The sequence below is a fragment of the Lissotriton helveticus genome, chromosome 8 (assembly GCF_964261635.1).
Source record: "Lissotriton helveticus chromosome 8, aLisHel1.1, whole genome shotgun sequence".
In the NCBI taxonomy this organism is placed as follows: domain Eukaryota; kingdom Metazoa; phylum Chordata; class Amphibia; order Caudata; family Salamandridae; genus Lissotriton; species Lissotriton helveticus.
The window spans coordinates 281,250,080-281,272,022 of record NC_136069.1 but is presented as its reverse complement, the minus strand read 5'-3'; the positions used below and the strand labels follow the sequence as shown (position 1 = coordinate 281,272,022).

The 21,943-nt window shown below is 47.3% G+C and overlaps 1 protein-coding gene across 1 annotated transcript in view; it reads right to left on the bottom strand.

Annotated features, from left to right (window-relative positions):
* Window positions 1–21,943, bottom strand: part of CUL5 (cullin 5) — a 778,902-nt gene that overhangs the window by 562,670 nt on the left and 194,289 nt on the right. Inside the window, exon 5 of the mRNA XM_078657044.1 lies at window positions 8,375–8,516. Coding sequence (XP_078513170.1) covers window positions 8,375–8,516 — 142 coding nt within the window. The remainder of the gene's footprint in view (window positions 1–8,374; window positions 8,517–21,943) is intronic.

Sequence of the window (21,943 nt, the reverse complement as noted above, 5' to 3'; positions counted from 1 at the left end):
CAGGTCACAATGCCGCTTGCTCTTCTTCCCTTCAGCTTCCTGCATGCCTGTTTTTGGTTTCAGGGCAGACTGAAGCGGCCAGCGGCCAAGCAGCAATTTACGTACGCAGGTATCAGGTCTTGCGGCAGTCTCCACCGCTAATGGTCACCGCTGTTAGGCCTTCAGGGACAGAGGTCTGACCTCGCTATCCACTGCGATGTTCTCATAGGCAAGGGCGGGCTTCTCCACCAACAGCATCAGGCCTCAACTCCGCCCACCTGGGTCCGCCTTCGTTCTCTGCGCACATGCTGCTACGGAGCCTGGAGAGGGTCAGTCTAATTTCGCCATTCATTGCGACAGCTCGTATCTAACCATGCCCGCTGTATCCAGGCACTTTCCAACTTTAATTTTGATCACTTTTGGGATCAGAGTCCATGCATGAGCAGGATGTCGTCGGATTGGGTCTACGGGCTGCCGGAACCTCACAGTGGTGCAGCCATCTTGCATGTGCGCCCTCTAGCGCCCCCTACTGTGTAGATATTCTTAGGTCCATCGCTCTAAGGGTAGTGTCCAGCAGTAGGGTAATTTGGCTCAAATCATTTCAAAACGGTACATTATTATTTAGACCTTGCTCATGGGTGGATAACTGGTATATCCATCGTTGTTGCTTTTCAAATAGAATTCTTTCCGGGTTCCTAGTGCCACGATCTACGTGTTCTAATATAACCCAACTTAGGTCACTTATTTGGTGTCCAGTGGATAGATAGTGTTCAGACATCTGCAACGTATATTGCTACGATGTTCACAGATCCTGGTTTTAATCTTTCTCTAGGTCATACAAATATATGACATGCTAACAGGAGAGGAAGCCGACTCCCTTTGTCCTGAGCCCCTTTGGCTCCTGGACAGGTGGAGAAGTTAGTTAATCAGGTCCGCGTGCCACACCCAGGCTCGTACCACCCCTAAGGTGGGCTGAACTGAGGTGGACACAATTTTTCTGAAGTGGCCATCTTTGTGATGGTATACTTAGGAACTCTGGAACAGGGTTATGCCCACTTCCAACAGGAAGTGGTCATATGCGGGCATAGTGACCCTAAGGGTCAGTAGCCCATTGGCTACTACCCTATACTGCCTTAACACCCCTAAATTGAGTATTTAGGGGAGCCCCTGGCACCACAAGAGCAGATGATGTACTGAAGAAAGAAGACTGACGAAAAGATTAGCACAGCAAGAACAGAAGACCCAGCAACTGACTTGGCACCAAGCCTGCCAGCCGGCTGCTGCCTTTGCCTAATGCACCGGAAGTTTACTTGTCCTGCAGCTACTGAGTCCCCAAAACCTGGGAGACCTGCCAGCCTTCTACCAGGAGTCAAGACCTCTGAAGAGACAGTGGCACTGTGCCTTGCATCTTGCAGACAGCCAAAGAAAGACCAAGACGTCTCTGGCCCTGCCAAAACCAGATGCCGCCAAGCACCACTGCACCCGAGCACCCCAGCCCGTGCTGAAGTGGGCCCACTGTGTCAAGCCCTCAAGGTACAGAGTCCTCTGTGGAGTGACTCATCGTGAACTCCCGGATGTCGCATGCAGCTTTTGTTGAAAGGCCCCCTCAGTAGCAAGTGTTTCTGGAAGGAGAAATCAGACACCCCAAAGATCCACTGCACCCAGACGCCAGTCAAAGAGGATCAAAGGTTCCCCACGTCCTCCAACATCACAGGAACCAAAGACACTGCTTCACCGGACTGGTCACCCAGACCCTGCCGCAGCCTCTTTCTACTGCAACCATTCTCCATAAGATAACATTGGGCACCTGACACTGTTTGACACCTCTGCAACCGGCCGCCCTAGTGCTACTGTTCTGCTGGTTCTGCCTTGGACCTTGCCCACCACTGACCTTAACTCCTGCGGAAGGGTCCTGTAAGTCACTGACGAGAACTAGTACACCGCATATGATTTTCCTCCCATAGGTTAACAAAGCAGAACTCAGAAATTAAAGTCTGTCATAGGAGCGGCCTCACATGCGCACCTACGGGATCAGAGCGTCTGGGGACTCCCGGCGCCACTTCAAGCATGGGGTTGAGTTGTCCAGGAGCAGCAGGGACCCACTCAGCGACGGCATGGGGCGTCCAGCCGGCTCCGCAGGGCTCAGCACAGACAACACGGGACAGCCACAGCGGCAAGCAGGTCTCAGCCTCCACTCCTCTATAGTGGGTGGCCAGTGGGAAGGCTGTGTTATGATTTTCAATGTGCAGCATTGGTGCCACTGCCTCCCAGCACTCGGGCATGTTACTTACGTGGAGAAGTGTGGCTCACTGGTTAGAGGAGGCAGACCTGGAAGCAGAGGTCAGCCCGGGACCAGGGTTCAATTCCCGGCTCGGCGGGGTCTTGAGTCCTAAAATGTCCATGGACCTGACAATTCTCGCTCCGGTGCCTACTCGATTCACGGGTTCACACTCTGCGACTCTGGGCAATAGCTTGCTTAATCTCCACAACGGCCCCTCGCGGCGGGATGCCTGGCTTTCACCTTGCGGATACCCTGCCGGGGTTATCTCACAGGGGAATACCAGGACGGGTTCCCTAAGCAAGCGCTTAGAAACCGCTTGGTGATTTGCGCTATATAAATTCCTGTACATTTACATTTACTTATTGTCTGGCCTCCACTCTGGTAGCACAGCACAGCTCGATGGGCCCGGCACACGGTGATTAGTCAGGATAACTGTGCCCGGGCTCCAGAGCTCTCCTATGTAGCGATCGCCATGATCGGCGGTTAGCCACGCCACCTCTAGTTCTAGGAAGATGATGTGTTCGCCTTTTGTGTCAACCACAAACCTCTTTTCTTTAGTGGAACGGTTTGCATCCCCTGACCTAAAAGTGAGGCGTCTATGGTAATGGTGACTTTTGGCAGGGTGGTGATAGGCCTCCCTTTTAATAGGTTCACTGCATTCCACCACCTCATATCATACCCTTGCTGACTTTGGCTAGTTTCCGCGACTAGAGCTTTCCAACTGCCTGTAGTCGAAGGCCATTAATTGTCCAACCACTCTTGTAGTGGGCTCATGGGTAGCCTAGTGTTTGGAATGAAGAGGATGCAAGAGGCCAGCATCCCTAGCAGTTTTATCACTGTCCCCACAGTCAGACTGTGACATCTGCTAAAGGTAAACTTGCCCTAATATTGCCTGTGCAATCTGATATGCCATTGCTACTACTGTGTCGAGATCCACCCCGAGAAAGGTTTATTTGTTTGGGGAGTGGGAGATGATTTCTTCCAATTTACTTTAAAACCTAGAGCATGTGGTAGTGAAACCACCATTGTCAGGTCTTGTTGACACTGTTTGAAGGGGTTTGCTTTACCAGTTAATTGTCCAGATTGAGGATAGACATGCACAGCCTGTCTCCTGAGGTGTGTTGCCAACACTACCAATGTCGTTGAGAAGACTTTTGTACAAACTTCATGCTGAAGAGCAGAACTTTGAACTGGTAATATTATCCCTTCACTACAAATATTATAATTTTGTCATGTGGGGATGTTTGGGAATGTGGAAGTAGGTGTTCTTCATGTCCACTATTGCCAGACAGTCTTCCTTATCTAGCAGAGGAATAACATCCTGCAAGGTCATCATTTGGAACCTATATGTACCGGTTTACAAACCACAGATCTAGGATAGTTCTGATTTGGGACTAGGAAGTAAATAGAATACACACCTGTGTTTCTTTCCTCGTGGGGAACCCTTTTACTGGCACTTTTGTGCAGCAGTTCTTACACCTCTGTTTCTAGGACTTATACCTGGTCCTTTTTATAGTGATAGTGCTTTGGAGATTTTGTTGGTGGCTTCTGTATGAAGATGATGCAAGAACCATTGTGTATATTTACAATCAACTTGTCTGTGGTAATGAATGGAATTTTTTTTAATGAAATCCTTTTTTATTCTCCCCTAACCCCACTGGTATTTTATGTGTGGGGTTAGGGGGAGTGCGCAAATCACTTTGAGGCACTTGAAGTAGATCCCCTTGAGTTTCCACCTCTTGATTTTCCTCTAACTCTAATGAAAAGGCCTTGCCTGTGTTTTTCTGCCACTGTCTGAGGCCTGAGAAATGGTTGCTTCATGGTGGTCTTTGCACCTGTACAACAAAGCCATTCCTGCACTGACCTTCTCCTGTCTGGAGTACCCCTGTTGAATGAGGTACACCCGAAAGGCTAGCAAGGCCTTGGCCATTTCATTGGCTCTCTTCGTACCTTCCAGAGAATGGTTCACTCAATTGCCAAAGAGATGGTTACCAGTCACAGGCATTTCAATGATATTGGATTGTACCTCTGGTCTAATACCAGAGATGGGAAATCACCCATGCCTCCTGAGGTCGGAGCCCAGGAGTTAGCAATGTTCTTTCCTCCCTCCATTATATTATTTGCTCTTTTCTGGTATCGCTGTGTGAGATGCAACACAAGGTCCTCCATATCCTCCCAGTGTTGATGTTGAAACGGAGTTCAAGTTTGCTATCCGCCATTCTGTTGGAGCTGCTCTCTCCATCTTTCTGCCCACTGCCTTCAATTTCTTGCTCTTTTTATCTGGGGAGTACTCCATGGACGTGGGGGCAAGGCCATTTCCTCAATGTAATTACTATGAGAGTCAACGTGCACTTTTATATACTTTTGGTCCTGAGTGGATGCTCTGTATTATTTCTCTATGCCCAGGGTGTCTGCTTAAGCAGTCGCCGGCTTGGAGACAACTACCACATTCTACTGGGCTATGATCAGAATCATCAGCAGAAACAGATTCTTCCTGTATACTTGGCTTAGAGTCTCTAGGAGAAAGCATGTGTCCTCTTTCTCTATCTTCACCCTAAAAGCGTTGGCAATTTTCTTTACCACCTATTGATATGTTGAAATATCATCCGCTGCAGATGGTCTCGAGGAAAACATATCTATTTCTTCCTTCTATGAATCTGCCACAGCATCCTCCTACAATGTTTCCTCCTACGGTATGTCAAAATCTATATCCTCAGAGAGTGCGAGGTTAAATAAACTCCTTTTTTCCGATGTATGTGTCTTGTCCTGCATCATGCTGTATTTCGTCCTGCTCGGACACCTGAAAGTCTTGGGTTGGTGTTTTAATCCAAATCTTCCTTGTGAGATGTCATGGCTTCCTCGAAAGCATCCTTTTTTGCTGTAATTTTTCAATTTCTTCCTAAAATGCCATCTTCTTCCTCTCGACTTCGATGAGGTCAGAAGTTTTAAGGTCTGCATGGGATTTTTCCTTGGAGGCTGCTCGTTCCTCTTTTGGGACTTGACCATCCACAGAAGTTGAGGAGTGCCCTTCAGAGCATCTAACCTGTGAGCCTATCTTTCCCGGTAGGATGGGAAGTTTCTCTGGTTCCTTCAACCGCATGTTTTTGGGGGTTTTTTTTTGCATGGAGGGCTCGTTTCTTTGTGAGTCCATTGTTTTGCTCAAAGACTAGTGCTCCAGCATCGTAGACGTTAGCCTGGATGCTTCTTTGGACACCTCTTATGGATTTCAGACATATGGCACTGTAGTCACAGGGTCTTGTCTATGGTGTTCCTCGACCTCATAGGAAGTCTTGAGTAAGATGCCTCAGTGGCCCCTTCAGCTTCTTCCACCTGGCAGTCAGAGAAACTCCTCACAAAGCACTCCTCAACAAAGCACTCCTCATTTATTTTAGTTCTGATAAGCCTACCATGTCTGCAGCTTCCTAATGTGCTTCTAGGGTTTGATCTCTTTTGGTTTAATATACAAGCATGAGACGCAGTCCTCCGACTTATGGCCTTTTGGGAGGTAGAACGTACAGACTGGGTTTTCGTCATTGGGATGGAACTTTCTATGGCAGTTCGAACAAAATTTGAAAAGCGTGTTCATAATCTAAAACTGTGTCAAGGAACCCCGATGGATACCTCACTGATTAGATCCCAATCTATCAATTCCACCCACTATTCCCCCCAAAATAAAAAATAAACTCTTTCAAGCCTCAGATTTCATGCTGCACAAAGAATACACTTGTTGTATAGAGCTTCATATGAATTTTTCCAAGGTCTAAGCACTGTATATAACAGGTGTTAATATTACCCATTTTTAATGGTACTCCATTTATCGATGTCGAAAAGATGAAAGGCTGAGTAGGCCTTGTCGGAATTTAAAATTGTGACCAGTGGATCACATCAGACGCTAGAAGCAACAGTTTAACTTGTCGTGCTATTTGTTAACCTGATGAAAGATGTCACGACAGCTCCAAAGTCTAAACAGACATCAAAGAAAGAGGGAGTTGAAACTTTTATTAGTGGTGGCTTGTCAGAGTATGAATAAGTAAATATTTTTATTGTAACTACACGGTCGCAGAAGAGGACTGCTTTACACATAGTAGAGTAAAAGGAATCCAATACCAAGCTTAAACACGTCACCAGGACAGGTTGCGTATCTAAAATGGGGGTTTACATAAGTATCTAATGAAGAGGAGAACTCATGTCTGAAAGGGTAACGCGTCTCTGGTGAAAGAGGAAGTAAAACATGGGGAATACAATACCGAAGATTTCCAATTTATATATTTAATCTATATTCATTGCCATTACATTCTTTATGGCACACTATTTCCTTTTCTGAGTTATGTCTTGGTGAGGGATGGATTTCTGGGGAATTAATGCAAGTTTTAATGAAAGAATACAGACTCCGGCTTTCCCATTATTACAAAGTCTGACACACCACCTAAATTCTTTTGGCAAAGAGTAGGCCTGGGCCATAGGACATGAATTTAATGTTTTGTGCTGACATTCCCGGGGGCTGAATAACTATGAACAATCCCCAATAATTTTTCACACTTTGTTCCAGAAGCTATAACAGCGACAATGTCTGGTACCTGAAGTGCTGAGTAATTTTCAAAGGGTCTAAAATGACTTACAGCATGGTTTATATTATAGTTTGTGGACTGCATTCAAAAACGTAGTGCTCAGACATTATCTTGCTCTATGTGATATTTGTCATGAATAAATTGGCAATGCACTCACCGCTGTCAAGAACAGCCAAACTTGTCTTCCTAAAATAATATAATATACTATTGCTTTCTGTAGATACCGTGCACAGCCAGGATGTAGAAAATGAAAGATATATTCTTTAATTTAAACTTGTTTTGACAAAAACACAATGGAAATGGCTCACTCAAGCTACTAATATTTATTCTACCTACTTCAGCTTCATCTATGTCACAATTCTCAAGAGGTCTGGACTTCAAATGAAGAATGTATCAATCAAGAGTTTAGGTATCTGCACCATTTGGAAACAATATTTTGTGTAAAATCCTCTTCTTCAAAATGGGGACATTGTATTTTTTGTAGACCAAAGGTAACTGATACATGTGGGAAACTGTGGGGTTTCAGAAGGAGCAAACAGAGTGCCACAGAGAGATAAAGTGAACCTTATTGCAGAGGCAACAGAATTATGAGATTCTATGGCCGCCGCACATTATTCAAAAATATGGATTTGAAACATTAGCCACACAAATTACTCATCAGGTGAAAAATTTGCCAATTTTGAAAAAAAATGCTTCTAGCTCAAACAAACCAAAAGTTAATAAAAACTTGGCGACATGTTCCTGCACAAAGGAAGGGCTCTTCACAAAGGTTAACATTTCAGTTATTTATTGTTGTAATTGAGTATTAAACTGGTACTAATGAAGTGACCCCTTTACCAAGACAAAGTAAACATGTACAAATGTCAAAATAATGAAGGAATACTATCACAAAATGAGCAGCATTACACTTCATAATATGACTTTTCTTGCCACTATTCAACTCGCAGCATATTTTGATCTTCCCCTGCCATATAATTCCAGTAGGCCTGCCTTATCGTGACTTTGTTACTCTTGGTCCAAAGTCTCTTTTACACTATGGATGTCGGATTACAGGGTTACATTCACCTATGGGCATTTTGACACAGAGTAACATAGGTTATTGTTGGAGGATAAAACGCACAGTGGGTCTGCTGAGATTCAAAACTGTGACCATGTGATCAGTTACAGAACCGTGCAGTGGGGTGCCAGTCGCCTAAGCCATTAAATACATCTAGATCCTACAAGAAGTACAAGATGCTGCTTCAAAAGCGATCAATTCAGGGATGTGTGCACCAGTTTGAGCAGGAATGAAACTTTCATGCTAAAAAAGAAAACATAAGTCAGAAGAAATATAGGTGTTCTAGAGAAGATAACTTCTTAAGATCAGAAGTAGAACAGTTACAGATTTAAAACTTTTATACAGTATCCTCTTAAGATTTTGTGTGAAATACAGATCAAGTAGGATTCCAGCCCTAAGTAGCAAACACTTTGGCTGAAAATCAATTTTAAATTTCCTGGAGTAAAGTCTGCACTTAAAGCAAGTGCTTACATGACAGTCTGTACGTACCGTAAGATTCTCTAACTCCAATAACAAGTTGAGAGTCAAAAGCCTCCCCTAATCTTTCGGCATGGACCAGCTTCATTGCACTATCCTGTAATCGATTCTTTATGTTTGAAAAGATTGACTCATTCCACGTGTCCAGCATGAGCTAGAAGACAAAAAAGAAACAAATTAGATAGGCTAAGGGAACTACAAAATTTAAGAAGAAAAAAAGTTACTCATTTGTAGCAATTCCAACATTTAGTGAGGACTTTGCACCACTAAAGAGTAAAAGGTCGATTCCAATGGATGTGTACCATGGCCCTCTGAAACATGCCAATGCCAGCCTAGATATTTTTTAACCTAGTCTAATTAACATAGCCCTAAATTTACAACCTCAGATGTTACGCTGCACCTCTTGCTTTACTACCTTAGATGCTATTCTGCACCCTTTCTCCCTACTAGACATCTGTTTTCATGACCGCCTACCAGTGCTTAAGGAGGCTGGGGAAGATGGAGGAAGGGCAATTCCTGGAAAGCACCCATCCACTGCAGAAAGGACCAAATCCCTAGCACCTCGAAATGGACAAGTTACTTACCTTCGGTAACGCCTTATCTGGTAGAGACATGATCTAGCTGCAGATTCCTTACCTTTGAAATTCCATGAGTCAGGTTGGAACAAGAGGATTTTTTATATCAGTAGCTCTGCACGACGAAAAGTTGCGTCGGTCGACTCCGCGTGATGTTTTAGGCATCTGGTTCATCGTCGTGACTCTGCATCATCTACATAGGCACCACCCTGGCGCGCGGACATCAGTACTTTTCACAACTTTCCACGACAGAAGCACGGAGCCATTAAGTGACTGATCATGGTGTGTCAAAAAACAATTTGGGCCCTGAAGTGGAAAAAGTCCTGGCAAACCAATCCGCAGTGCAGGGAGGATGGGTGGGTCAGTAAGGAATCAGCGACTAAATCATGTCTCTACCAGATAAGGATTTACAGCAGATAAGTAACTTATCCATCCGATAGACGCACCTAGCCGCAAATTCCTTACCTTTGAACAGATACCCAAGCAATACCATCCCTGGAGGAGGGACTGTGGAAAGGTTTTAGACTAAAAAGTCCTGCAATACAGAGTGGCCAAAGAGGCCCACTCTGAGAACTTGAGAATCCAGACAGTAGTGTCCGGCGAATGTGTCCAGGGATGCCCGCATGGAAGATGTCAGTAACTGGGACACCACGCTGAAGAGCCGTGGTGGCTGCCTTTGCCCTGGTGGAATGGGCCCTAAAGCCTTCAGGAGGCTGTTGCTTTGCCAAGCCGGAACATTTTAATGCAGAGGATGACCCATCATGAAATGGTCCTCTTCTGAACTGCTTGCGCCTTCTTTGCTCCAACATACCCCACGAAGAGTTGGTTTTCCACCCGGAACTCTTTAGTGCGATCAAGGTAGAATGATAACGCTCTTTTTGGGTCCAGGCGGTGGAGACGCTCCTCTTCTTTGGAAGGATGCAGAGGTGCATACAAGGTAGGCAGAGTAACAGATTGATCCGGATGGAAAGGTAAGTAGAAAAGATTCCCTAGCGCGGAGCACTACTTTGTCCAGAAACACTGTCAGGTAAAGAGGCTGAGATGACAGTGCCTGCAGTTCGCCCACCCTTCTGACAGAAGTTATTGCCACTAAAAAGGCTGTTTCAATAGTGAGCAGCTTGAGGAGAAAATTGTGCAGAGGTTCAAAAGGTGCACACATCAAAAAGATAAAGACCAGATTAAGGTCCCATTGGGGCATAATAAAAGAGTTAAGGAGAAACAGATGGGTAAGCCCCTTCAAAAATGTCTGTACAAGAGGAGACTTAAAAAGTGATGGCTGATCTGGCAGCCGAAGGAAAGCAGACAGGACTGGAAGGTAGCCCTTCAAAGTGCCCATAGCAGAGCCCTGCAGGGCCAAGGAAAGAATGAAAAGAAGAACATCTGATACGAAGGCAGAGAAAGGTCAAAAGACCGTTCTCTACAGTATTTACAGAAATGTTGCCATCGGCAGGCGTATACCGACTTTGTGTAGGGATGCCTGGCTGCCAGAATAACTTCACAGACTTTGTCAGGAAGGTCAAAAGCTGTCAACTGTCGCCCCTCAATCGCTCTGTAAGGAGACAGAGTGGACAGGTTCGGGTGGAGGAACCTCCCCTGCTGCTGCGACAGAAGAGCCTCCCGAAGGGGCAGCCTGACCGGAGGATCGATGCTCAGTTGCAGAAGCTCGGGATATCAGGCTCTCAATGCCCAGCTCAGAGCCTCACGAATGACTTGGGCCCAGTCGCTCCTGATCTTCTTGAGCACTCTGGGCAGGAGTGGCATGGGCGGAAAGGTGTACAGAAATCCTGTGCTCCACTCATGATGAAAAGCGTCGCCAAGCAAGAGCCACCTTGTAAACTCCAATGTGCAAAACTGCTGACATTGCTCGTTCTCTTTGGAGGCGCATAGATCTAACCAAGGCTGCTGAAAGAGACCATGCACTACCTCCAGATGGAGATGTCACTTGTGGTCTGCTCTGGCTGGCAGTTAGAGCAAGACTTTGTGTCGTGGTGGTGCTTCAGGCACCAGAGATACACCAAATGGGGATCTGTGACCGACATGGAACGGTGACAGGCGCCGCACGGCTTGAACCCCACAGTCTTTTTACTAGAGATCCCTACACACCAAAATGAGTGGACAAAAAGTCCAAACAAGCATTGGCATTGCCAATAGGTCTCGCTTGTGGGTCTTTCGTTCTCTGCCAGACAACGCACACCGGATCCCCAGCACTAGTCAAGTTATTTCCGTATTCAAGAATCTGAACTATTCATTTCAATATTATGTGCTTTCTCGGTTTTCCCCCCTCGCAATCACCAAGATAATTAGACATTTTGCACTTTATAATGAAATGATTGCAGCCTCAATCTGTGAGAAATGGGGAATTGACTGTTCTTCATTGTACTGTGGAGTGGATGGAAATGTGTGTGTGCGGGGGGGGGGGGGTAGAGAGAGGGGGTGAAAGAGAGACACAGGAAGGGAAAGGTGGAGAGAAAGAAGCAGAGGGGGAGATAGGGGGTAAGAGGAAAGAAAGAAAGAAAGAAGGAAAGAAAGAAGGAAAGAAAGAAAGAAAGAAAGAGGAAGGAAAGAAGGATGGAAAGAAATAAAAAAGAAAGGAAGAAAGAAAACGAGAGAAAGGAAGAAAGAAAGAATGAAAGAAAAAGAAAAAGAGAAAGGAAGAAAGAAGAGAAAGAAAGAAATAAAGGGGGAAAAAAAGAAAGAAAGAAGACAAAGAAAAAAGGAAGGCAGGAAGGAAGAAAGAAAACGAGAGAAAGGAAGAAAGAGAGAATGAAAGAAAAAGAAAGGGGGAAAAAAAGAAAGAAAGAAGACAAAGAAAAAAGGAAGGCAGGAAGGAAGAAAGAAAACGAGAGAAAGGAAGATAGAGAGAATGAAAGAAAAAGAAAAAGAGAAAGGAAGAAAGAAAGTAAGAAGAGAGAAAGGAAGAAAGAAATGAAGGAAGAAACGAACAAAGGAAGGAAGAATGAAAGAAAGAAGGGAAGAATGAAAGAAAGAACGAAAGAAAGAAAGCAAGGAAGGAAGAAAGAACGAAAGAAAGAAAGGAAGGAAGAAAGAAAGAAAGGGGAGGGAGGGGAAAAAAGCGAGCGAGAGGAAGGAGAGATAGGTGGAGTAAGAGAAACATAAAGGGGCGTGGGGAGGGGTGCTTTGGCTTTCTCCATTGCTCTGGGAAGTGCATGTAAATCTGTATGACAGAGAAAGAGGCAGAAAGGATTAAACATAAAGGTGGGAGATAGAGGACAGGAGAGAACAAGAACGAAAGACAGGCCAAAGCAGGGTGAAGGATTCAAGCATGAAAAACAAGGCAGCGCTGGGAGGGGGGCTGGGCACGAAGGAAGGAGAAATGTGAGTCACGGCGGCCGTGAAGTGTTAAGCAGATCCCTTTGAAGCTCTCGGAGGCAGGAGCAAATGGTAAGGGGAGCTAAAAACAAGAGCGGCCGGGAAGCGGCCAGGAAACTAAGTACGGCCGGCCACATAATTAGGGGAGGAGAAGTGTGGCAGGCAGATGTGCGGCCTGGTGAGGGGGCGGGAATGCGAGCCTGGTGGGGGCAGGCGGATTACGGAGATGCTCGTGCTTGTGTGGTCACGTGACCCGCTTTGTGGCCACGTGACCTCACATGCACTGTGAAGAAACGCCAGTGGTTTCACTAGCCGATCGAGCACTTGAATTCAATCCTATCCATTCCTGCGGAATGGGACAGGCTCGACCTAAAAATTCTGTCAAAAGTTACAGGGGGTAACTCAATGATTGTGAAGTTCAAAAAGGCAGCGAGTGTACCTAATGGGTGCTAGATACTGTATTAGAAAGAGGATTTATCTGTAAAAACAGTTGAAGCATAACTCTCAATTCTGTCTCGTTAGAACTGAAATATGGCAGCCTGACCCAGGCGATCATTAGTTGCGCGCCAAAGGCCAGGCCCTGCAGCCACATTCATATGCACCCAGCCATGCAGACTATCCACTACCATTACAGTACAAAAAGTCATTTTTGATGTGATTGGTTTTCAATTTTACCACTGGATTAATTAGCAGGCACCCCACAGAAAGCACAAAACCCGGCGGGAGGGGGGGGAGGAAGAGAGAGAGACAGAGAGAGAGAGAGAACGAGAGAGAGAGAGAGAACGAGAGAGAGAGAGAACGAGAGAGAGAGAGAGAACGAGAGAGAGAGAGAACGAGAGAGAGAGAGAGAACGAGAGAGAGAGAGAACGAGAGAGAGCGAGAACGAGAGAGAGCGAGAACGAGAGAGAGCGAGAACGAGAGAGCGAGAACGAGAGAGAGAGAGAGAGATATCTCTCAGTGCACCCAGGACCAGAGAAACAACCTCACTGTCTGGGGAGGAATCCAGAGACTCGGACCAGAGCTTCAGTACAGTGGGGAGAGACAGCCAGGTACTCCGAGTAGTGAACCCCCCAGATCGGCAGATGAAATTATATGAACAATGGCTGTCATGCAAGTATAGAAGGGGGGGGATCACGGAAGGGGGTGGAATTGGGGGGTTACTGGCAAGGCTGCTATGAATGGGCCCAAGACCCCGCCATGTAGTATGAACTACAAACATACTGGTTTGGGTGGGACCGGGGGGGGGGGGGGGCAGGAGGGCATTGCTCACATTCGGATTGTACGCCTTGACTGGCTCACTTGAGTTTCATTTCTTGCTATTTGGTGCATAACTGCGCAAAGTTTGGATGGGGTAGAGTTTCTCACTTGTCCTGGGGTGGGGGAGTTGTAGGGATTAGAACGTTCTAAATTGGGGGCACTGCAGGGAGCTTTGGTTAGATACTATGTGGCTGAACACTATTAGAGGTCATGCGAATTACCGCTTGAGGAACACCAGTGCGCAAGGAGGGATTAGCAGAGGGGGTGAATTGCACCAATGGGCAGTGGTATGACATCTAACCTTTTGTTCTGGAATGTCAGGGGAACGCATACTATGCAGAAGGGACATAAAATATTTTCCCAACTGAATAGGAGAGGGGTTCACATCGTTCTGCTGCAGGAGACCCATACCCTGGCTTCAGAGGGAGCCGGGCAACACCGCAAGTGGCGAGGCAGGCACACTACACCTCATATTCAGCATTTGCTTGGGGGTTGTTGTTCTGGATAAGAGGAGGAGTCCCCTTTCAACATACAGGACTCTGGGCTGACCCGGAGGGCCGGTATCTGATAGTCACGGGCAGGCTGGATGGCCAAGATGTAACAAAAGTTAACATATACAGACCGAATTCAGACCACTCCGCTTTCATGGATAAGATGTCTGGCATCTTGGCGCCCTACATGATTTGCGCCATTATCCTGGGGGGAGATTTTAATCGCGTAGCGGACCCAGCACTCAACTATTCTCATCCACCACTCTGGGACTCCCCAGTCTATCAGACGGCGAATGCCTTCAGAGAGTGGCAGTCCAGATGGGGGTTCGTGGACACCTGGAGATGCACACACCCATTAGATAGGGAATACTCTCATTTGTCACATGTGAGTTACAAGTACGACTGGACACTTTCCAGTGCTCTCCTGACATGCATGCCCTAGTGCAGGGGGTGGAATATTTGACCTGAACGATATCGGACCACAATCCAGTTATGACACAACTAAAATGGGGGCTGAGACACCCACCTGGCAACTCAAACCTGAAGTAGTAGAGGACCAGGTTTTCCTTCAGGACACTAGGGGTCACATAACAGCCTTACTTCTCTGAAAATGGCGACTCGACAGATTCTAGGCTGACGGAATGGGAGGCCCTTAAGGCTGTAATCCGGGGCAGGTGTATGGAAACATCCATAGGGGTCCGCCGAACAATGATTGCAGACGTGGAAAGGGCAGACCGGGAGCTATGTGAAATAGAGAAACAGAGGAGCTCTTGGATGCGAAGAAGGAGGTAGCTGCCCAAGAGGAACAACTGAGATGTTTTTATTACAAAAAATATATGGACCATACCCACGGGGAGAGAGATATGGCAGGTAGTCTCTTAGCCTGGCTGGCCAATCCGGCCCACAGAGGTCACACCATAAAGGAAATAGCTGACCAAATGGGATACCCCCTCTGTAAGCAGACTAGGATAAATAGCATATCCCTTGAATTTTATAGAAGACTTACAAGAATTTGAGGATTCATGAAGGAGGAGGCACAATGGACTTCCTGGATCTGCTCCTCCTCCCCACCCTGACCGAAGACAAAGTAGACCAGTTAGGGGCCGATATTTCAGAGCACGAAATAAGGGGAGTCATTACAGGGCTTGCTAGGGGCAAAACTCCAGGAACGGACAAGCTCCCCACGGAGTTCTAAGCCACATACATAGAGGAGCTAGCTCCAAGATTGGCGAGGATGTACGCTGTGGCCAGAGAGGAGGAGGATCTCCCTAAGACTACACTTGAGGCACTAGTAGTCCCACTGCTTAAGCCGGGCAAATCTCCCCTAGACTGTGCGGCCTATAGGCTGTTATCTATCTCAATCTGGACTTTAAAATACTGAGCAAACTGCTGGCGACGAGACTCCTCCCGTACATGACAACTCGTGTCCACCTGGACAAGGCAGTGTTTATCCCGGGAAGGAACACGACCCTTAACATTAGACGTCTGTTATCAATAATAGAGGCGAGATGGGGGGGGGAAGGGATGGTGTTTGCCACTGACATAAAAAAAGCATTCATTAACCTTGAATGGGGGTTTCTGTATGCGGTCTTAGAGCGGATGGGGCTGGGGCTAGGTTTTATACAATGGGTGCGTCTATTGTATGCGGAGGCTCTGGCTAGTGTGCGGACGGGCAGCACAATATCGGAGTGGTATTGGGTGAAGAGGGGAACACAACAGGGGTGTCCCCTCTCACCCCGCCTGTCCACTTTAGCCATGGAACCCATGGCCGGTCTAGCCCGGGCGGTATATACCGCAGCTTACGACTGGGAGAACTTACCCATCACAATGCACGTATGCCGATGATCTCCTCTTATTCCTGAACGAACTGGGGGACTGCGAGGGGCCGGGGAGATAATGGAGGAGTTTGGGGCCTTATCAGGGCTTGGAGTCAACTGGCAGAAATCCCGCCTTTTCCTGCTGACGGTGGACAGAATCCCACCGAATGGACTGGGGGATCTGATATGGGAACCTCACTGCCTCAAATACTTGGGAGTAAACATTTATAATACCCAGTGACACATTCAAGAAGGGAGTATAGGTGGGATGCTAAGATCCTTAAAGGGCAGCTTGACTTTCTGGGGGAACCTCCCTATTTCTTTGGCTGCCAGGATCGCCTAACTAAAGATGGTGGCTCTCCCAACATTGCTGTATTTCTTTCTGTATGGGTACCGAGAGCACTGTTTGCAGAACAAGACTTATGCATGACATCTTTTATATGGGGGACTGACCAACGAAAGGTGGCCCTGACGACACTGAAATGTCCGACTGTAGAGGGGGGCTAGCTGTCCCTGATTTTGAATCATACTCCCAGGCGGGGCAGCTGCTCACACAGTGGATAGCGGGGAGGTTGACGCCAGGAAGGGAAATAGGACCCTTCACCCCTGAGAGAGGCAAACTCTTACGTACGCTCCTGAGAATTACGGGAGCACCACGGAAATGCACAAATGAATTCAAAGTCATACTTGGGGTGCCATCAGAAGACACTGACCCGACGACCCTATTCACTGGACATCCCACTGAGGAACTCCTGCCGTTTTAAACATTTAGAGTGGACTGGTAAATCCCTCAAGGTCAGATCTTGCTCCATAGAGCGATTACGGGGGATATACGAAGGCACTGGGGACAGGCAACCTAGAACCCAACCACAACTTCACGTGTGGCTACATAGGAACGGCAGGAAGCACTATAAAGGCAGTCACCTGCCTTTACAAAGCAATTGCTAAAGACTCCATCCAACCCTTGACAGCACTCGGAGATCGTTGGACAATAGACCTAGTCATCCCCCTGGAAGATAAGCATTGGGACACAACTATCAAGGTCTCGAGGAACAACTGTTTTAGACTAATTCGTTTCTTTGTCCTGCACTGGGCATATCTCACTTTAGAACGTATCAACCGATATTTTCACTGGGGAGATGTGGTATACCCAACATATTGCACGTGTTATAGGGTGCCCAGTTTTGTCCGCATACTGGCAGGAGGCGACAGCTGAAACAGCAAAGGTAATTGACCGGGAGGTTCCATGTGAGCCGGTGCACTGCCTTCTTAACCTATTCCCCCACACATCTAAAACAAGGGTCACTGACAAATTTCAGGATATGGCCTACATCCTGGCCAAGCACAAAATTACTAGCCGTTGGAAAGCACCAGGGGGGCTTTGCAAGATGGAAACGGGAACTGGAGAAATGGGCGAACTGCGAGGGTAGGATCCTGCTCAGAAATGCACTAAGGGGGATAGGCAAAATGGAAAAGGCCAGGACCTGGGATGCTCCGGTTGAGAGTATGCAACACCCCAGCTTGAAATGAGGCGCTTCGACGCTGGTGACACAGTCCTGACAGGGAAGCCCAATATGACTAACCCGGAACGGGAACTAGTGCCGATGCCACCAGATGAGTAAATTAAGACAAGTCTGGAGGGCCTCGAAAGGATCATTAGAGGTGACCAGCAACAGGAGAGACTGGTTCTGTTGTGCATGCGTGGGGCCCCACTTTTCGATTAAGGTATTAACCTTAATCGAAAAGTGGAGCCCCATGCATGCACAACAGAACACTAATTGCGACCTGCAGTTGGGTTCTTGCGGGGGTGTATGGGGGGGGTTGTTGGTGGAACTATTCACGGAACAGATAAATGTTATGGTGACCTGATGCAAACCAACCAAAATATGTAAATGTTAACCTATGGCCAATAGCCAAAAGAACTGATATTTGTAAACTTGTAAGTTTAACAGCAAAAAGGTATTAAAACCTGATTGAAAAAAAAAAACAGACTGCAAGGTGTCAGTTGCAAGGTTTGACTATTGATTTTATTTTGAGTTTGAGATTGAGACTTACTGTTGATGTTTATTATTGCTTATGCAGTGAAGTTTTAAGTTGATTTTCATTGTGCAATTTTGTTTATACTGCAGAATGTTGATGCCTTATATTATTGCGAATTCTAATGAAGAGTTATTGTCACGTGGCTCATGGGGATGTTGTCGCTTTCACTAAGTTAGCATGAGCTCTGCAGACAGTGCACGGCTTTGCGCATGTTACTACATGGCTTTATTTTTTGCAAAGACTTTGTTCGTACTTTGCACATGAGAACTGCTTACTGTGTGCATTCTCTGCCAGTTGCTGGGATTTAGTCTGAACATTTTGAGCAAGGTCGATAAACAATGCCCCTTGTTATTCTGTTCTGGTCAGGCCCTAGCACCTAGCCAAAACATACCAATGCAGTTGTTATTTTAAAATCATACTTTGGTATTATGGGGATGCATGCATAAGGAACAGACACTTGGAGAGGGACCTTTCCAAAGAGAAGAGTGAGACAGCACCTATGATGTAGAACTGCCATCTATAGGCTGAGGTATGGAGTTTGCTGATAAAACCCAAAGATCTTCTACCATATAATAATAGAGCTTCTGACCAAGGGGAGGGAGATTAGGCTATATAGTCCTTTTTATAATGACATCTCCTTTCATGATTTATGGCCTAGCTGCTATGCTGACAACATTTGTATTATGCATTTTCCTGCTTGTTGTGGCACGTATACTGAATGTTAGAGCATGTTAGTTCAAACAAATATTTTAAACTTGTTCGTGTCTCTGTCAGATCTTATTGTGGACAAGAACAAGAGTGTGAGTGAAAGGGTGCGTCTTGCAACCGCTTGTTTCTCTGAGTGAGTAGGAGGACATGCGAGACACTACAGCTAGTCGGTCCTGGCCTCATGGGTAGTAAAATGGTAGGATGACTCAGTCCCTGCGCACTAAGGTCCCATAATCCTACGCATAGTTCTGTCCTTGGGCAGAATCCCTGCAATATGGCACCGCCAACGTTTGGTCAGGTACTTATTTACGAGACACCTGAGTAGCGCTTGTCAACAATACCCTCTCACCGATATATACGGAGACATCCGTGGTGAGGGGGGTTAGCCTCCTATATGTATAGGGTATACCTATTTCTATAGGTTTTACAAGCTTGAAGTTTAAAAGGTTTTTCGACTCAAATTTGCGCAACCAATTTGCTTGCTATTTTTTTCATTTATGATATGGCACAACCGGTCGCTATTGCGGCTCCTAACCGCACAGTGGTTACAGCTTTATTCCATCAACACGGAGTGCCCAATGCGGGAGCTAATATTATTTTTGTGGTTTAAGCCGATCCCACATACCGCTTTGAAGTCATCTATTCTTGGGTTACTTTTCCTGCGGTGCATGCGAATGAGAATACGTTTCATACTTACACAGCCGCTGCTCCACCGGCAGCATATAGGCCATATGCATTAACTGAGGTTCAGTTGAGGTCCTGGGTGCATACCATTTATTTTAATGCCACCCTTCCTCACCCTGTTTCTGTTGTTCGTATGGGCCCCTTGTCTATCAATGGGGCCACTTGGCCTGTTTTGGCAGGTTTTACTCCACATCCTAATTATCTCAATGTTACTATCGCTGAGATACGTACACTGTGTACTCAATTACTCCTTCTTCATAGAAGGGTCATACAATTTATGGCTCATGCACTACAAGCAGCTTCGGCTGGAGCTGCTCTTCCGGCACCTGATCAGGGCGGGAGACTTGCGATTAGTCCCGTCATGATTAACCCCGTGATGGGGAAACGTCCTCAAAACCGTGATGACTTACCATTTTGGCTTGCACAAAAGTTTGAACAACTTGAAGCTGTCTTTCCACATACATGAAAAACACAGGATCCTTGCCCTGAGTGCCGAGTGGTATTATTCCTCCTTTAGCGGACTGTACAACCTGGGGGACGGTATTTGCTTTGGTGTATACGTTGTGCTTTGGCACTCCCTCTACGAGCATTCTACAGAGTATTCTGAAGAAGGTACAGGATGAACACGGTACTGGTCCAGCCCTGGATTTGGGGATGAAGTTAGTGGGAATGTTCCCTATAGTCTCTGATAAGATTCTGGCCAACATTTCGTTTTTTTAAACCTTTATTTGTCATTTTCAGAAAAAAAAAAAAAAATACAGATGCAGTACAACAGCACTTGACGAGTTATGAGCTCCAAAACATAGCAATACGCAGGGTGCGATAACATTCCCAACAGCAGCCATTTGTGGAACAGTGAGTAGTGAAGAGGCAGCCGGCATTCCGATCAGGTAATGATGAGGTGGCACTATGCCAAAGTAATGTCCGCTCCACTGGGCGAGACCAGCAGCCAGCAGGAGCACCAATAGCACCAACAGTGAAGCTAGACCAGAGAGGGAGAGGGCAAGGGTCAGGCAGCCGTCAGCACCGGCAGCCGCCACGGGCCAAGGGCCGGCAGGGAGCGCGGGAGCGACAGTCACCAGAGGGAAGAGCAGGCAGCACATGCATGGAACGGGAATAAATGGGGAGATCAATTATTGGCCGCCCAATGCGGCCATCCCGGACCCAGGGCCGTCGGGGAGCGCAGGGGATACAGCACCACTTGAGGAGGATCAGGAGAGGAGATAGGCAACCAGGGGACCCCAAATGTCAACAGGACGCGATTTAGCGGGCATCAGATCCCAAAATTCGGAAAGGAGCGTTTGACAACGGGACGCGTCTGCAAGCCAGTCCGCAACAGCAGGAGCGGGCCGGCGGCCCCAGAATATTGCAACCCTGCATTTCGCCAGCAGCAAGAGCATAGCAATGAGCCGACGGGAGGCGTCTGGACACAGCTTGACAAACCCAAGGAGACATGGTAGGGGGTCTGGGCCTACAGCGGCGCCAGAGATTTCCGATATCGTAGCGCAAGCCTCTATCCAAAACCCCTGCACCCTCGGGCAGAGCCAGGACAAGTGAGCAAAGTCAGCAGCTGGCGCCGAACATCGCCTGCAGGAGTCCTCCGGATTCAGTCCCAAGCAGTGAAGAAACGCCAGAGTGCGATAGAACCTGTGCAAGAACTTAAAGTGAATCAAGCGGAGCCGGTAATTCGGGGAGAGCTTAGTGGTCTGATTGCAGCAGTACGACCAGTCGGCGTCGGAGATGTCCATGCCGAGGTCAGCGCTCCACTTATCCCTCGCCCGGGTTGATGAGACGGGGGAGGCTTCCAGCGCGAAAGTATATAATCTGGTGACGAGCTTGCGCGGGGACTCCGAAGTCCAGAGCCGGGAAAGTGGGCGGCGGACTCGGGAAAGTCGGGTGCAATTTCCGACAGGTGGCACGCAGTTGGTAGAAAAGAAGTGTATCCATCAAGGAGGGGGACTCAGGAAGGATGTAAAAGGACTGGTGCGGATAAAGATCCGCAATGGTCTTTAGTCCACAAGATGCAGCATGGCGAGACATGCTGTACGACTGCAAGGACGGAAAAGCCGGTTGATAGGCGATAGGTACGGCGTTAGCGGATAGAAGAGAAAGACCTGATAGTCGGCAGAGTTGTAGCCATGCCCAGCGTAGCGTCTCAACTGTGTTTATCTCCGCCCGAGGACGAGCCGCAGGAGCAAAAAGTGCAGTGGAAAGAGGCCAAAGAGGAGGTGACATCAAGTACGGGTTAGGATGCAACCAAAAATGGAGGAAACTAGCCTGCGCGCAAAGAGCGTACAGTTTGAAATCCGGAGCGCCCAGCCCGCCGGCCGACATGGGTAAAGTGAGAACATCGTACGCAATCCTGGGTTGTCGCTCGGCCCAGATCAGTGATACAATCAGCGACCGAAGACGGCAAAAGAAATAGGAAGTATGGGGAATAGGTATGTTAGAAAAGAGGTAAAGGAATTTGGGGGGCACCACCATCTTCGCTATGGCTACTTGACCCGCCCGGGAAAGTGGGAGCCGACTCCACTGGGGGACCTTAGTCTCAAGCCAGTCCACCGCCCGACCAAAATTGGAGCGCCAGAGCTCGTCCGGGTAACTGCTCAGCCAAATCCCCAGATAGCATGTGGGGCCAGCCGCCCATTCGAAAGGGTAATCCTGCGTGAATGGGTGAGT